Below are 18,831 nucleotides of genomic sequence, written 5' to 3'. Positions count from 1 at the left end.
AAGAGATAAAAAGGACTGACATTTCAGAATAAAAGCATCAGACAGAGGCGGAGCTGTGACATCATCACCCACCTGACCAGCATCACCTCCTGGTCCATCTTCAGCTTCAGCTCCGCCTCCAGCTGCTCCTTCTCAGCGCTCAGTCTCTGGACCAGGTTCCCGATCTCTCTGGCGAAGTTCTGCTCCAGCTCCGCCCGCTCCCGCTGCATCCTGGGGAGAAAAAAAAAACAATGCTCACAAACTCCGCCCACCACCGAGACGAGACTCAGCAGGACGGACAGAGGAGGCTGCTCCTCACCTGCGCTCCTGCTCGTGGCTCCACCCTCCTCCTCCATGTTGGATCTGAGCGTGCAGTTTGTCCACCGTCTCCTTCAGCTGCTTCACCTGCTGCTCCACCTGAGCCTTCTGCTCCTCCACCTCACTGATCTCCAGCTGAAGACGACAACAAGAAGTTCATCCACCTCTCAAACACTGAAATACTCCATCACAGGAACGAGGACTGTGCTCAGCACTGACCTCAGCAACATGTACTCCATCAGTTCTGTTATAAAACTCTCTGTTGTTGCAGTAAGAATAAAACTATAAAGATGGACTCAGAGCGGTGACTCAGCACTTTTTTTACACACGTGAAACTCCAAGAGAGCTCAGACCCTCTGAAGTGGGTCCACAGTGCGGTTCTCTGAACCTGTGAACACAAAGCGCTCCAGGTTCACTTTGCTCTCTGTCGAGGAGCAGTTTGGTCCACAGAAGACACTGCACGTCTCCAGATGTGGAAGGTAGGACACATCAACCAGTCACAGCTCAGAGACACTCAGGGTCTCCTCCAGTTTAAGCTCATGTGACAGTGAGCAGCTTCATCACCTCACTGCAGAGACACGTCACAGGAAACACTACACTGTGTCAGTACATGTGATGTATAGTGTGATCAGAGAGAGGACTGAGACCATTTTACTGTTGGTGCACTTTAAGAGGACTGAGTTCAGTTTGTTTAAAAAGGACTATATGTGAAAACACCCTGAATCAAACTGAACCGAGTCCATCAGATGATTCTGTGCTGTGAGAAATAAAATCAGTCTGATTCTACAAACTGTTGAGTGTTCTGAACTGATCTGAGTGTGTGAAGTCATCTAGGGCTGATGTTTACCTTGAAGGCCTGAGAGATATCTTTCCGCTCCACCTCCATGCTCTGCCTCATCACCTCCAGGCGCCGCTCATAGTAGTTCACCTGCAGGACAGAGACGAGGTGGAGGAGGAGGGTGTGATGATCAGAGTCTAACTCCAGACATAAACATGTATGATATCTCTAACATTGATCACCTGTGTGTCGAGCTGGATGTGAAGCTGCTGCAGCTCCTGGTTGTGATTCTGCTTCAGCTGCTCCAGAGCCAGTTCAGTCTGGATACTGACGGCCGGACCGGAGACGCCGCCCAACGAGGACAGGGCTGAGACAGGAAGAGACACACGGGGTTAGCACATGGTACAAAACATTACTTATCAGCGAAACATATCCAAATATCTTGTGAAAAATCTTTAAATGTTTTTTTTAGATAAATATCTGAAAAATATTAAATATTAGAGGAAAAATTAGTAAAATGTCAAAAGAATTGGAAAAATATTCATAAATTACATGTAAAATATGAAAAGTGTCAAAGACACTGATGAATATTTAAAAGAATGATAAAAATATCAGTGAGAGAGTCTCGACTGAGACACTGTGTAGGCGTGTGGACAGGTGTGTCTCTCACCTGTTTTATCTGCTGGCTGCAGTTTCTTCCTGACTGCAGGAGACGAGCTGCTCTTTATGTCCGACTCGTCTGGAATAACACAAACAAATAAACCAACAGTGTGGCAACAGCTCAGACTGAAGAACAATGGAAACAATCAGAACATGTTGAAGAGAGACGTCAGAGACTCACTGAGAGACATCATGAGACTCAACACCTGGACAGCTCTGTGTGTGTGTGTGTGTGTGTGTGTGTGTGTGTGTGTGTGTGTGTGTGTGTGTGTGTGTGTGTGGTGGGCGTGTCCGTTGATCTAGCTGAACAGATCCAACCTGCTCAACAGGAACTGAACTCCTGTTAAACCTCTGCTCAGTTTCAGCTGCTACATCAAATCAAACTTTATTTATATAGCACTTTTCATACATTAAAATACAACACAAAGTGCTTCACAAAATAAAAACAATGAAAAACCCGCCCCTCCCACCCCCCACATATAACACACACACACATGCCACAGAGTCCACCCTGACCCAGACAGACTGGGGTGGACTCCACACATGGTGCAGAGCCTCCCAGTCCTCCGCGGGCAGACTGGACACACCTCCCAGTTAGGGTTGGGACTCGTTAGGATTTTAACGATTCCGATTCCTCTTACCGATTCCTACATTATATTCATTATACTTGCTATATTTAAACAAGTATGTAATAAACACAAATGCAATCATACAAATACAAAAACTTTATTCTAACTGTTGCACAGTACAATTAGATGAAAACACACATTTGTGTGTGGTGTGTATTTCAGATTTAGAGCTTGTATCATCTCCCTGAGAATATATAACAACAAAAAGTGATTCTCTGATTTCTGCAGTAACACTATTACCTCAAATTAACCACAGCAATGTAATAAAAAAATATGTATATGCATTCATCCTTGGGCACTGTTATTTATGTGACAACACCTGAACATAACACACACACACACACTGGCTGTTTGTTCCTCCCTCTCCTCTCGCTGGAAGCCTCGGACCTCCCGCCGCCCGCTCCCATCTCAAACATGGAGGTCTCCCTCTCAGCTGAGCACCCACAGCGCACGCCCGGCCTGTTAAATAGCCTGTAACCACTGTGTGACACAAACTCAGTGCTTTAGTCATTAGCTAAATAATGTCGGGCTCGGTCGGGTTCGGACAGAAATATGCGGCCCATGCCGCACTCTAATGGAAATGCGCGTGACTTTTTTTTTTTTTTTTTTTTTTAACAATCTAGGAACCGTTTGCAGGAACCGTTACTCCAAATGTGATGGAACCGGTTCCGGAACCGGAACTTTGGATCCGGTTCCAAAAAAGAACCGGATCCGGATCCCAACCCTACTCCCAGTGTGGAGGCCCCCCATGAGGAAACACTGGAGCTAAAAACTAAAAACTAAAAGACAATGGGATAAAAACAGACATAAGATAGAATAATGATAAAATGCATAAGGATTTAAAAGTAGATCATTAAAACCATTAAACATTAAAAAATAAATAAATAAAATATAAATTATAATGTGAGGGTCCTAAGGACAGAGGGATGTCGTGTGCTGTAAAGCCCTGTGAGGCAAATTGTGATTTTGGGCTTTATAAATAAAACCGATTGATTGATGATAATAAAAGAAGAGTAATAGAAATCAGATAAAGGCCAAATTAAAAAGGTGAGTCTTGAGCCTCCTTTTAAAAACATCAACAGTGTGTGCAGCCCTGATGCTCTCTGGCAGGCTGTTCCACATGTGAGTCTCTACTCTTTGTCTTTCAGATCAGAGAGCCGGTGGATGTCCTCTTTAAGGTCAGCGATCTTTTTGTTTGTTTTCTTTAGTAACAAATCGTCTTCACTGGGCATAGTTAAATGGGCAGCGGCGAGACGTCACCGCTGCCCATTTAAAGACGGACAGCCCTCTTTGGACCTACACTGGAGCAGAGTCCGTCTGTGGCACAGCTCAGCGTGGCACGACCTGTCTTAACTGATCATGGAAACACAAAGTGACCGTGGAAAAGATCCAATAACTCACAGAGACTCTGAACATGTCACTGATCTGTGACGACTCTCAGCTGGTCACTGCAAACTTCATGTTATTAGTATGTTTATTTTAATGAACTGGTCTTCACATGATAATTACTGTTATGGGACAGAGGACATGTCTGTGTGTGTGTGTGTGTGTGTGTGTGTGTGTGTGTGTGTGTGTGTCTGACTGTGTATGTGTGTGTGTGGACACACTGAAGAACATTCACATCAAAGAATCGTGTGACTACAACAGAACAACAACAACATGATCGTGAAGCAGCTTCTTAATTTAACAAGATTAGATCTTTGATGTTTAATAAGAACCCTGTTTGTTTTCAGTCAAAATTGATTGACTGATTGACTGATTGAGGTGCCTAGAGATTCCCACCCCTAATCTTCGGCATGCCAAATCAGGTTAAACAAGTGGGTGAGGCTCTCTACAACGACCTCCTGGCCATGCTTCAACAACTCAGCAGATACTTCATCAAGTCAATCAATCAATCAGTTTTATTTATAAAGCCCAATATCACAAATCACGGTGACGTCATCACTTTGAATGGCAGCCTAGAGTAACAACTCCCTCGTGAAAATAGTTATTTCGCCCCGTTAGACCATCAAATACCAGATTCTCAGATATTACTTGAACGAACAAGAGGGGCAAGAATGGGGAAGAACAGAGGAAACAGAGGAAACACCGTTGCAGAGCCTGCAAATGAGGAGAACTCGACGTCGGCGAACAGCTCTCCAGCAAGGTCACAAGATGGCGGAGCTAATGCTAATCCTCGCTCAAAGGATGCTGACCGCGCAGGTTTAGCCCAAGTTTTGGAGGAGATTCGGGACTTCCGAAAAGATACAAAAGAACAGCTGAACGATATTAAATCCGAGCTCACCAACGTTAACCAAAAAATAGCAGAGGCAGAGGAGCGAATTGAAAAGGTGGAGGACCGGGTTCAAAACGTGGAGCAGGTGTTGAACAAAATGATAAAAGTCATACATCAGCAAGAAAACAAACTACTCGACCATGAAGGGAGATCCCGACGGGAGAATTTAAGGATATACAATGTTCCCGAAGGAGCCGAGGGGTTGTCCATGGTTGAGTTTGTGGAGAAATTACTGCGGGACACGCTGGAGATCCCCCCGACCACGGACCTTGACATCGAGAGGGCGCACCGCGCGCTGGCGCCAAGACCCGCCGGAGACAGGGAAGACAAGCCCCGGTCAATGTTAGTCAAATTCCTCCGCTACAGGCTTAAAGAAGAGATTTTGCGCAAGGCTTGGGGAAAGAAGAAGGTTTTTCTGAACAGGAGGCTGATATACTTTGACCAGGATTACCCCCCAGCAGTCTTGCAGAAGAGGAAAGAATATGCTGAAGCAAAGCGAGTGTTAAAGCAGAGAAATATCCGCTTCCAGACTCCGTTCCCGGCTAAACTACGAGTGTTTTATGAGGACGGGACGCAGCTGTATCAGACAGCAGAGGAGGCGACCAGAGACATGGAGGACAGAGGGCTGCCAGTCAGCGTGATTACACCGAGGGAGAGCCTTGCTGATCAGCTGTCCCGCTCCGCTTGGGAAACAGTGGGAAGACCGAGCCGGCAGGGGACAGGTGAGGAACGAGAGAAAAGCATCAGGGAGACACTGCAAGTCTTCAGGAGATAATCCTCGCCCTCTCCAGAGGACCTTTAAGTCTTGACTGACTTTTTAAAGTGTTGGTAGGCTAAACAGAACCTAAAATAGGTGATGCTATACTCACCCCAAGACATTTGCATTTATACATTTCCCCCAGTTGGATGAGAATATATACAGACCAGGGAGTGCCATGGTGGGGGCCCTCAGCCCATAGGTGGGAGAGGCTTTCCCCCACAGCTAGACGTTTCATCTAGCTTAGCCCAGGGTCATTTACTAGAGACCCCAGCCTTGGAATCACACTTCTTTTTCTCTTTATTTCTTACTATGTTCTGTGTTCTTGTGTGTTCAGGGAGTAGATCTGTTAAGTTTCATTTTACTTACTCTGTTGGTGCACTTACAAGTAAATACACATGGCTAGTGACAAAGTAAAATTCATTTCGTTTAATGTTAATGGGCTGTTGAATCCAATCAAACGTAATAAAATCTTATCTAAGGTGAGGACAGAACAAGCCCACATAGTGTATCTACAGGAGACCCACTTGACTGACAAGGAGCATGTAAAATTAAAGAGAATGGGCTTCACTAATTTGTTTTTTTCTTCATATAAATCAGGACATAGGAGAGGAGTTGCTATCCTCATCTCAAATAAGCTAAATTTTGAAAAAGTATTGGAATTTGGTGATAAGGAGGGTAGATTTATTTTAGTAAAGGGAAAGATAGATGGGAATTCAATTACTCTATTGAACGTTTATGCACCCCCCCGGAAGTGATATTAGTTTCTTCCAAAAAATCACTAATACTATGGTAACAGAAACAGAAGGTCTTTTGATCTGTGGCGGGGATTTAAATATACATCTACAGCCAAAATTGGACTCATCTAGTAGAAAAACTCATGATACTAAGTCCCTATATAAGAAAGTAAACACACTTTTTGAGGAAGTGGGTTTAATTGACATATGGCGAGACCTTTTCCCTGACAGAAGGGATTATACTCACTATTCTGCTCCCCACTCTCTTTATACAAGAATAGATTATTTTCTAACATTTGGGAAGGATAAAGATAAAATACAGTACAGGCCAAAAGTTTGGACACACCTTCTCATTCAATGCGTTTTCTTTATTTTCATGACTATTTACATTGTAGATTCTCACTGAAGGCATCAAAACTATGAATGAACACATGTGGAGTTATGTACTTAACAAAAAAAGGTGAAATAACTGAAAACATGTTTTATATTCTAGTTTCTTCAAAATAGCCACCCTTTGCTCTGATTACTGCTTTGCACACTCTTGGCATTCTCTCCATGAGCTTCAAGAGGTAGTCACCTGAAATGGTTTCCACTTCACAGGTGTGCCTTATCAGGGTTAATTAGTGGAATTTCTTGCTTTATCAATGGGGTTGGGACCATCAGTTGTGTTGTGCAGAAGTCAGGTTAATACACAGCCGACAGCCCTATTGGACAACTGTTAAAATTCATATTATGGCAAGAACCAATCAGCTAACTAAAGAAAAACGAGTGGCCATCATTACTTTAAGAAATGAAGGTCAGTCAGTCCAGAAAATTGCAAAAACTTTAAATGTGTCCCCAAGTGGAGTCGCAAAAACCATCAAGCGCTACAACGAAACTGGCACACATGAGGACCGACCCAGGAAAGGAAGACCAAGAGTCACCTCTGCTTCTGAGGATAAGTTCATCCGAGTCACCAGCCTCAGAAATCGCAAGTTAACAGCAGCTCAGATCAGAGAGCAGATGAATGCCACACAGAGTTCTAGCAGCAGACCCATCTCTAGAACAACTGTTAAGAGGAGACTGTGCGAATCAGGCCTTCATGGTCAAATAGCTGCTAGGAAACCACTGCTAAGGAGAGGCAACAAGCAGAAGAGATTTGTTTGGGCCAAGAAACACAAGGAATGGACATTAGACCAGTGGAAATCTGTGCTTTGGACTGATGAGTCCAAATTTGAGATCTTTGGTTCCAACCGCCGTGTCTTTGTGAGACGCAGAAAAGGTGAACGGATGGATTCCACATGCCTGGTTCCCACTGTGAAGCATGGAGGAGGAGGTGTGATGGTGTGGGGGTGTTTTGCTGGTGACACTGTTGGGGATTTATTCAAAATTGAAGGCACACTGAACCAGCATGGCTACCACAGCATCCTGCAGCGACATGCCATCCCATCCGGTTTGCGTTTAGTTGGACGATCATTTATTTTTCAACAGGACAATGACCCCAAACACACCTCCAGGCTGTGTAAGGGCTATTTGACCAAGAAGGAGAGTGATGGAGTGCTGCGGCAGATGACCTGGCCTCCACAGTCACCGGACCTGAACCCAATGGAGATGGTTTGGGGTGAGCTGGACCGCAGAGTGAAGGCAAAGGGGCCAACAAGTGCTAAACACCTCTGGGAACTCCTTCAAGACTGTTGGAAAACCATTTCAGGTGACTACCTCTTGAAGCTCATGGAGAGAATGCCAAGAGTGTGCAAAGCAGTAATCAGAGCAAAGGGTGGCTATTTTGAAGAAACTAGAATATAAAACATGTTTTCAGTTATTTCACCTTTTTTTGTTAAGTACATAACTCCACATGTGTTCATTCATAGTTTTGATGCCTTCAGTGAGAATCTACAATGTAAATAGTCATGAAAATAAAGAAAACGCATTGAATGAGAAGGTGTGTCCAAACTTTTGGCCTGTACTGTACATACTTGTGGAATTGGGACAATAGATCTAAGTGACCATGCACCAATATACTTAACTGTTGATTTTAATCTGCGGACAAAATATAATACATTGAAACTAAACTCAAGTCTGCTGAATGACTCGTCCTTTAAGGCACAAATTAAATATGAAATTAGTCTCTTCTTAGAGTTCAATGATACAGGAGAGGTCTCACCTCCCATGTTATTGGACACCTTGAAGGCTGTTTTAAGAGGGAAACTTATAGCAATATCCTCATTTAATAAAAAAAAATAAGAATAAAAAATCAGATGACTTAAAAACAAGCTAAAGGAATTAGAAAGAAAACATAAATTAGATTTGGCACAGGATACATTAAGGGAAATTAGAAATATTAGGAATGAAATTAATAGTTTGGCCACACAAGAAATCAAAAAAAGCCTAATGTTTCTGAAACAGAGACACTACGAAGGTGGCTCTAAGTCTATGAAAATACTGGCCTGGAAACTGAAAAAAAAGATAGCGGAAAGCACAATTCATAAAATTAGGGATCCAAGAACAAAAGTGATAAAAACTAAACTAAATGAAATTCAGGAGGCTTTTGAAGTTTTTTATAAATCCTTATACTCTGAAGTTCCTAGTAGGAGTGTAACCCAAATTGATAGCTTCCTGAATTCCCTAGATTTACCCACTCTAGATGAAGAACAAAATCAAATAATGACTGCAGATATAACTGAAGATGAATTAAAAGTTGCAATTAGTAGGCTTAAATTAAGTAAGTCGCCAGGATCTGACGGTTACACGGCAGAGTGGTATAAGGAATTTAAAAAAGAACTAATACCTGTTTTACTCCCCACACTGAATTGGGCTTTAAAAAAGGCACAAACGCCACCCAGCTGGAAGGAGGCAATAATTTCAGCTATACCAAAAGAAGGCAAGGATAGAATGGAGTGCGGATCTTACAGGCCAATATCTGTTATTAATGTAGTTTATAAACTATTTACCTCCATCATGGCCAAACGATTAGAAGAGTTCTTACCAACATTGATACATAATGATCAAACAGGTTTTATACATCAACGTCAAACACAAGACAATATAAGAAAGACACTACATATTATGGATCATATACAAAGAAATAAAATTGAAGCAACTGTTATAAGTGTAGACGCTGAAAAGGCCTTTGATTCGGTCAATTGGAATTTTCTTTACAGAGTTTTACATAGATTTGGCTTCCATGATACAATTATTAAAACCACCACTATATGACAATCCTACTGCTAGGATTAAAATCAATGGATATCTATCAGATAGTTTTACCCTAGAAAGGGGCTCTAGACAGGGTTGTGCATGGTCACCACTACTCTTCGCATTATATCTGGAGCCACTAGCTCAGTGCATTAGACAAAATGAAGACATCAAGGGAATTATTATTAAAGGGAGAGAATATAAATTGGCCTGCTACGCGGACGACATTTTGGTCTACCTCGGGCACCCAACATACTCCCTTCCTAAATTAATGCAATCATTTGAACAGTATGGTCAATTATCAGGGTATAAAATCAATATAGGTAAAACCCAGTCACTCTCATATAATTATAGCCCACCACGAGAAATCAGAAGCAGTTACCCCTTGGCATGGCAAACAGAGTCCTTTAAATACTTGGGCATCAACTTACCAAAAGATCTTACAAAATTATCAGAACACAACTATTTACCCATACATAAAAAAATAAAGGATGACATAGCACGATGGAACTTAATTCCTTTCTTTAGCCTTAGTTCAAGAATTGACTCCATTAAAATGAATATACTGCCTGAAGAAGACTGTTGTATTTATTTCAAACCCTGCCAATAGAGATTAACCAAAACCAATTTAATGAGTGGGACAAAATGCTATCCAGGTATATATGGCAAAGTAAAAGGCCAAGGGTTCGCCTCAAAACTTTACAGCTGGCCAAACAAAAGGGAGGATGGGGCTTACCTTATTTCAGACATTATTATTTTGCAGCGCAGATGAGAGCAGTGATATGCTGGTGCAACCCGTCATATGTTGCTCAATGGAAAAACATTGAAGAAAAAATGCCCTCCATCCCCATACAAGCAATCTTAGCTGATAACAACCTACAAATGTACATAAATAACATCGATAACCCATGGGTGAAATGGACCCTTAAAGTGTGGAAAACTATCATAAAGGAACACAAACTCGAGAATGATATTACAGCTCTTAAATGGTGTGCCTATGATTCAGAGTTTACACCTAATAAATTGGACTCAAGATTCAAGGATTGGATAGCTAAGGGTATAACAGCTCTATGCAGTGTAATGAAAGATAAAAAATTGCTCAGTTTTGAAACGATTAAAAGGACACATTTATTAGAAAATCAAGACTTCTATCAATATCTGCAGCTGCGGCATTATGTTGATATGAAGGTGAAAAATGTAACAAAGACAAGCATATGTTTGATTGAACTGTTTACAAAAGCCTATAATTCAGAAACTATTGACAGAACTGTTTCATGCATGTATAAGGGTCTGTCGAATCTGAAATCACACTCAACTTCATATATTAAAACAAAATGGGAGAAGGAAGGAGGGATAACTATATCTGAGGAAGAATGGACAATCATATGGAGATATCAATGGACTTGTACCAGCTCACCGAAGTGGAGGGAGTTTGGCCGGAAAAGTCTGATCAGGTTCTTTATTACACCTTCTCAGAAGTCTTATTATGATAACAACCCCCCTGCTTGTTGGAGAAACTGTGGGAATCAAAATGCAAACCATTACCATGTTTTCTGGGACTGCCCCGCCATGAAGGATTATTGGAGAGAGATACACAAAGCTCTACAGGATATCTTCAAATGTGAAATACCCCTTGAGAGTAAGACTTTGTTTTTCGGTCATGTACCTCTGGACTGGCTTAAAAGAGATAAACATTTAATGAATATCCTACTAGTGGCCTGTAAAAAGACTATTACCAGGAAATGGTTATCACAGGAAAGCCCAACTTTGAAGCTATGTATGGAAATCACAATGGACATTTATAAAATGGAGAAGGTAACAGCATTTATTAATCATAAATTGGAGAAATTCACTTCATACTGGGAAGACTGGGTCAACTATGTCACGCCCCATAGGCCTGATTTTATTTTCTCAAATCAGTGATTGTGTTGTGTTGAAAAGATCACTCCCTACTTGTACATAGTTTTCTTGTGGTTTGTTTTTCTTTTCATTGTTTGGATATAAAACAAAAAAAATACTATTTTGGCATTTAGGGCAGACAATAGATGTATGAAGAATGCAAATATGATGTACTGGATGTGAATGTCTGATGCTGAATGTCAATCAAAAATTAATTATAAAAAAAACAAAAAACAAACCCTTTAACGGGGAAAAAACCTCAGGAAGAGCAACTGAGGAGGGATCCCTCAATCAAGTCCCAGCGCCTTGTTGTTCTTGAGGCTCTTGATTGCTCTGGCAACCTTGACCCCGGATATCTCATACTTATATGCATTCATGCTTGGACACTGTTATTTACGTGCAGCACTCTGCTGCGGTCGGAGGTATAAATGCTCAGAAGTCTAGTGTGTTTCATTTTTGTAACTTAAAGGCTTCAGAAAACATACAAGACACATTTTCAGTAAAAGTCATAGGAAGAGAAGCTTGTAGGTTTTATCTAAACAGAGTTATTTGCATTATAAAAACTGTTGTGGCGGCTCTAGGACAAGTGCACTTACATTGATCACTTCCATAAAATAAAACGAGAAATTGGAGAAGATTGAAAAATATGTTAAAATTAAATTAGGGGACTGATCACAGATGTATTGTGTCTGTGTGTTTTTACATCTATTGTTGCTTTTAATTTGCAGCTATACTTTTAATGAAGCTGACATGTCATGACAGTCAAGCACCCCCCCCTCCCCTCCCTGAAATTCCCTGATCGCTGCAATGACGTCATCAAAGCGAAAAAGCGAGTCTGTTGATTTCTGCCACATTGACGAACGATTGCAACTGAGCGATGAAGCGATATCAAAGGGGCGAACCGAGCGACAGCGGAAAAAAAAAAACAGGTCCGGTGTGAACACACCTTAACAACTGGGCATAGCTTATCACAGCTTTACAGGCTAAGCAAGACTGTTTGACTTGTTGTATGTGATTTGATGCTGTTTACTGAGTTATTGTTGTGATAGATTGCAGTTAGGTCATTGATTAGTTGGCTTCACCACAGCTAAGTGTTTAGTTTGCTAATACTGTTCACAAACAGATTCTTGCACACAACTAAACAATCTCTGCACTAATCCAGACCGTTTGCAACACACGTCACATTGACACAGACTCATTAACAAACAGGCTTTCAACAGAGCTACACCCAAACAGGCATCTCAAAGTTCCTGCTTCTTTTCCTTTGTCTTTGTCCTGACCACACGGTCAGACAGACACCTCCCCCTGAAGCCAGCCTTGATTCGGCCATTTTGGTAGTTCTCTGTTGTCAGCCATTTTGTTTTGTAGGCCAAACGCCTCCTTGATCACCACATCCACCTTTGTCTTTCTCTTCTCTCTCTCACACACACACACACACACACACACATATACATATACACACCAAGCTTGTATATAGTTAGTTAGAATTTGTGTGTTTTGGTTTGCTTTGCTAAGTTGTGAATAAATATAATTCAGTCAGGACCACTTTGTCAAAAATAATCTTTATTTACTTGCACAAGTTATATTACATTTGGCGGTATGGTTCTGTTCTGGGACCCCCTGCTTTTCCACGTGCGTGCGTAGAAAGCCTGAGGCAGGAAAAGCACACCTTCCTGCCCTTCATGAGCCATCATGAACGGCTGGAGCAGGGGGCGCAGCAGTGAAACAAACCCAGATAGAGCAGAGAAAAGAGCATGGCAGGAGGAGCTGGGGTGGAGGTGGGTTGCGATTACCGGCAGAGGAAGCAGCAAAAGGGGGCCAGGCTAGAGCTGTTTAAATAGCGCGCTCTGAATGCAATTTTCCAATAGGAGCAAAGGGGCAGTCAGCTGAGCCATCAGCTGATTGAGGATTGCTTGCTTGTCGTTAACGGCTAATTTAGAGCTTGACGTCGTGGCCTACCAGAACTAACGCTACGCTTGATTCCTTTGGAATCATGCCTGCTGTCTGTTTAATGTTGCACAAGGGTGAATGAATAGTCGACCTCTGCTGCGTCAAGAACTCCGAAATCCTTCAAGCGTTACTGTTTATTTTGGTTGTTGTCGTTAATTTAATTATTAATCAAACTCCAAATTAATAGTTTAGCCTATTGAGACTGATATCTTTAACAGGCTATCATTTTTCCCTTTACAGGAATGGTGCCCCAAGAGGTGATTTAATTTAATTAAGTCACATAATTATTTATTATTAATAATAATTATTAATTATTTCAGATAGCCAATTTAACCCCAACATATTTGGTGCCTCCGTGTGAGGTAAATATATGTTGATTCCCAACAGTGTCCTCCCTCTCGCTGTGTAGCTGTTGTGTGTACTTGTTGTGCGTAGTTGTTGTGTTACCAGAGTCGGACTCAGCGCTGACAGCTTGTTGGTCGGTCCAGCTCAGAGCGGTGGAGGTGTCATCTCCTGCAGACCGTCTGGACTTCCTGTCGCTCCTCTGACTCTTCAGCAGCTCCAACTCTGAGCTCAGCTCATCATTTCTGTCCTGCAGCTCCTGAACACAACACACACACACACACACACACACACACACCACACCTTCAGCATCTACACACTGTGATACAGATAAATGTACCTGCATGTTAGGGCTGAGTGATATGGACATATATATATATATATAGGAGCAGGTGAATGAGCTCCCTCTGAGCCCACGCCACAGTTTATCCCACACTACTGAAGCTCATCCTCTTTTTCAAACCACCATCATAATTTCACTATCAGACATGTTTGTTGTTGCTGTGGGTAAAAATATGACGTCAATATGCCGATGTAGACTGATGCAGACTGATGTAAAATGATACAGACCGATGTAGACTGATACAGACTGATGCAGACTGATACAGACCGATATAAACTGATACAGACTGATGCAGACTGATGTAGACCGATATAAACTGATACAGACTGATGCAGACTGATGTAGACCGATATAAACTGATACAGACTGATGCAGACTGATGTAGACCGATATAAACTGATACAGACTGATGTAGACTGATATGAACTGATACAGACTGATACAGACCGGGCTTTAAAGCTGACCAGCTGCGCTATACTTTTTATTTTAATTGAGTAAAACTGTTAAAGCAGAAATTTATATTTTTCATTCAAAAAATGTGTTAAAAAAACAGCAGGATTTTATTTTTCACTTTTATATTTCTATTTTCATTCAAACAATGTGAAGCAGGATTTTATATGTATTTGTTCCATTCAAAAATTGTGTAAAAAGAGTGAACTGCTGTGGTGGTATGTTTTAATAAGCTTACCAATAAGTAAAAGATATTTAATAGTTGTCTATTTATTTCATTACTGTTCCCGAAAAAAACCGAACCGTGATTTTTGTGTACCGTTACACCCCTAATGTAGACTGATACAGACTGATGTAGACCGATACAGACTGACGTAAACTGATACAGACTAATGTAGACTGATACAGACAGATGTAGACGATACAGACTGATGTAAACTGATACAGACTAATGTAGACTGATACAGACTGATGTAAACTGATACAGACTAATGTAGACTGATACAGACTAATGTAGACTGATACAGACTGATGTAGACTGATGTAGATGATACAGACTGATGTAGACTGATGTAGACTGATACAGACTGATGTAGACTGATACAGACAGATGTAGACGATAGACTGATGTAAACTGATACAGACTAATGTAGACTGATACAGACTGATGTAAACTGATACAGACTAATGTAGACTGATACAGACTAATGTAGACTGATACAGACTGATGTAGACTGATGTAGACGATACAGACTGATGTAGACTGATGTAGACTGATACAGACTGATGTAGACTGATGTAGACGATACAGACTGACGTAAACTGATACAGACTAATGTAGACTGATACAGACTAATGTAGACTGATGTAGACTGATACAGACTGACGTAAACTGATACAGACTAATGTAGACTGATACAGACTGATGTAGACTGATACAGACTAATGTAGACTGATACAGACTGATGTAGACTGATACAGACTGATGTAAACTGATACAGACTGATGTAGACTGATACAGACTAATGTAGACTGATACAGACTGATGTAGACTGATACAGACTGATGTAAACTGATACAGACTAATGTAGACTGATACAGACTGATGTAGACTGATGTAGACGATACAGACTGACGTAAACTGATACAGACTAATGTAGACTGATACAGACTAATGTAGACTGATACAGACTGACGTAAACTGATACAGACTAATGTAGACTGATACAGACTAATGTAGACTGATACAGACTAATGTAGACTGATACAGACTGATGTAAACTGTTACAGACTGATGCAGACTAATACAGACTGATATAAACTGATAGAGACTGATGCAGACTGATGTAGACCGATATAAACGGATACAGACTGATGTAGACTGATACATCAGTCTGTACACACTCACCCTGCACTGCAGCTCGTACTCTTTGACGATCTCAGAGAATCGCTCCTCTTGACTCAGACCAGCGCTTGCTGCATCCAGGCTGCCAAACTGTCAAACACGAAGCAAACCTATTATTAGTCCAATGTCAGAGGTCATCTTCATCAGTCAGAAGTCATCTTCATCAGTCAGAAGTCATCGTCAGCAGTCAAAGGGATGAAGACGAGACAGAGAATGAAACAAAGTCACACAGGAAACTCTGATCAATTATTAATCAGCTACATGCAGCCGAGTTACCTTACACCTGTGTGTGTGTGTGTGTGTGTGTGTGTGTGTGTGTGTGTGTCTGTGTGTGTCTGTGTGTGCTGCTGTCGAGGTCTGATGGTGAAAGGTGAGGAAATGTTGTAAAGTGAGGGTGGCGGGTGCTCTGACATGTTCTCCCCGTGTCAGCGTGGGTTTCCTCCAGGTGCTCTGACATGTTCTCCCGGTGTCAGCGTGGGTTTCCTCCAGGTGCTCTGACATGTTCTCCCCGTGTCAGCGTGGGTTTCCTCCAGGTGCTCCCACATGTTCTCCCTGTGTCAGTGTGGGTTTCCTCCAGGTGCTCCGACATGTTCTCCCCGTGTCAGCGTGGGTTTCCTCCAGGTGCTCTGACGTGTTCTCCCCGTGTCAGCGTGGGTTTCCTCCAGGTGCTCCGACATGTTCTCCCTGTGTCAGCGTGGGTTTCCTCCAGGTGCTCTGACATGTTCTCCCCCTGTCAGCGTGGGTTTCCTCCAGGTGCTCTGACATGTTCTCCCTGTGTCAGCGTGGGTTTCCTCCAGGTGCTCTGACACGTTCTCCCCGTGTCAGCTTGGGTTTCCTCCAGGTGCTCCGACATGTTCTCCCCGTGTCAGCGTGGGTTTCCTCCAGGTGCTCTGACATGTTCTCCCTGTGTCAGCGTGGGTTTCCTCCAGGTGCTCTGACACGTTCTCCCCGTGTCAGCGTGGGTTTCCTCCAGGTGCTCCCACATGTTCTCCCCATGTCAGCGTGGGTTTCCTCCAGGTGCTCCCACATGTTCTCCCCATGTCAGCGTGGGTTTCCTCCAGGTGCTCTGACATGTTCTCCCTGTGTCAGCGTGGGTTTCCTCCAGGTGCTCTGACATGTTCTCCCTGTGTCAGCGTGGGTTTCCTTCAGGTGCTCTGACATGTTCTCCCCGTGTCAGCGTGGGTTTCCTCCAGGTGCTCTGACACGTTCTCCCCGTGTCAGCGTGGGTTTCCTCCAAGTGCTCTGACATGTTCTCCCCGTGTCAGCGTGGGTTTCCTCCAGGTGCTCTGACATGTTCTCCCTGTGTCAGCATGGGTTTCCTCCAAGTGCTCTGACATGTTCTCTCTGTGTCAGCGTGGGTTTCCTCCAGGTGCTCTGACATGTTCTCCCCGTGTCAGCGTGGGTTTCCTCCAGGTGCTCTGACATGTTCTCCCCGTGTCAGCGTGGGTTTCCTCCAGGTGCTCTGACATGTTCTCCCCGTGTCAGCGTGGGTTTCCTCCAGGTGCTCTGACACGTTCTCCCCGTGTCAGCGTGGGTTTCCTCCAGGTGCTCTGACACGTTCTCCCCGTGTCAGCGTGGGTTTCCTCCAAGTGCTCTGACATGTTCTCCCCGTGTCAGCGTGGGTTTCCTCCAGGTGCTCTGACATGTTCTCCCTGTGTCAGCGTGGGTTTCCTCCAAGTGCTCTGACATGTTCTCCCCGTGTCAGCGTGGGTTTCCTCCAGGTGCTCCCACATGTTCTCCCCGTGTCAGCGTGGGTTTCCTCCAGGTGCTCTGACATGTTCTCCCCGTGTCAGCGTGGGTTTCCTCCAAATGCTCTGACATGTTCTCCCCGTGTCAGCGTGGGTTTCCTCCAGGTGCTCCCACATGTTCTCCCTGTGTCAGCGTGGGTTTCCTCCAGGTGCTCCGACATGTTCTTCCTGTGTCAGTGTGGGTTTCCTCCAGGTGCTCTGACATGTTCTCCCTGTGTCAGCGTGGGTTTCCTCCAGGTGCTCTGTCATGTTCTCCCTGTGTCAGGGGGGGGTTCCTCCAGGTGCTCCGACATGTTCTTCCTGTGTCAGTGTGGGTTTCCTCCAGGTGCTCTGACATGTTCTCCCTGTGTCAGCGTGGGTTTCCTCCAGGTGCTCTGACACGTTCTCCCCGTGTCAGCGTGGGTTTCCTCCAGGTGCTCTGACATGTTCTCCCTGTGTCAGCGTGGGTTTCCTCCAGGTGCTCTGACATGTTCTCCCCGTGTCAGCGTGGGTTTCCTCCAAGGTGCTCTGACATGTTCTCCCTGTGTCAGCGTGGGTTTCCTCCAGGTGCTCTGACATGTTCTCCCCGTGTCAGCGTGGGTTTCCTCCAGGTGCTCTGACATGTTCTCCCTGTGTCAGCGTGGGTTTCCTCCAAGTGCTCTGACATGTTCTCCCCGTGTCAGCGTGGGTTTCCTCCAGGTGCTCTGACATGTTCTCCCTGTGTCAGCGTGGGTTTCCTCCAGGTGCTGTGACATGTTCTCCCTGTGTCAGTGTGGGTTTCCTCCAAGTGCTCTGACATGTTCTCCCCGTGTCAGCGTGGGTTTCCTCCAGGTGCTGTGACATGTTCTCCCTGTGTCAGCGTGGGTTTCCTCCAGGTGCTCTGACATGTTCTCCCCGTGTCAGCGTGGGTTTCCTCCAGGTGCTCTGACATGTTCTCCCTGTGTCAGCGTGGGTTTCCTCCAGGTGCTCCAGCTTCCTCCCACAGTCCAAAGACATGCAGGTTAATTGGTGACTCTAAATTGTCCGTAGGTGTGAATGTGAGTGTGAATGGTTGTCTGTCTCTATGTGTCAGCCCTGTGATAGTCTGGTGACCTGTCCAGGGTGAACCCTGCCTCTCACCCAGTGTCAGCTGGGATAGGCTCCACCCCCCATAATCACTAGCAGGTAAGTGGTTATGGAAATTAATGAATGAATGAACACATCCGACACATAATGATCTTTCAGAGTATTTCTGTCTAATCTGATTAGATGGAGAATATTGGTCTAATAATTATTGATCAGAGCAGATTGGATCTGATAGACGAGGCTGTGACAAGTTAGAGAAAGTGTGTGTTGTGTGTGTGTGTGTGTGTGTGTGTGTATGTGTGTGTGTGTGTGACCTTGTCATGCAGCAGCTGGTCCAGGTCTC

The 18,831-nt window shown here is 43.7% G+C and overlaps 1 protein-coding gene across 2 annotated transcripts in view; it reads right to left on the bottom strand.

The window, feature by feature from the left end:
* The window catches only part of ninl (ninein-like), a 60,780-nt gene that overhangs the window by 11,074 nt on the left and 30,875 nt on the right, over positions 1–18,831 (bottom strand). For both annotated transcript variants that reach the window (XM_049600046.1, XM_049600047.1), the window contains exons 12-19: positions 18,803–18,831; positions 15,700–15,786; positions 13,604–13,757; positions 1,746–1,814; positions 1,318–1,442; positions 1,145–1,225; positions 299–432; positions 73–210 (exon numbers count right to left, since the gene is read on the bottom strand). The exon at positions 18,803–18,831 is cut by the window's right edge and continues 82 nt beyond it. In XM_049600046.1, the coding sequence (XP_049456003.1) occupies positions 73–210; positions 299–432; positions 1,145–1,225; positions 1,318–1,442; positions 1,746–1,814; positions 13,604–13,757; positions 15,700–15,786; positions 18,803–18,831 (817 nt within the window). The remainder of the gene's footprint in view (positions 1–72; positions 211–298; positions 433–1,144; positions 1,226–1,317; positions 1,443–1,745; positions 1,815–13,603; positions 13,758–15,699; positions 15,787–18,802) is intronic.

This window comes from Epinephelus fuscoguttatus, linkage group LG16 (assembly GCF_011397635.1).
Source record: "Epinephelus fuscoguttatus linkage group LG16, E.fuscoguttatus.final_Chr_v1".
In the NCBI taxonomy this organism is placed as follows: Eukaryota; Metazoa; Chordata; class Actinopteri; order Perciformes; family Serranidae; genus Epinephelus; species Epinephelus fuscoguttatus.
This window is presented reverse-complemented; position numbering and strand designations above follow the sequence as displayed.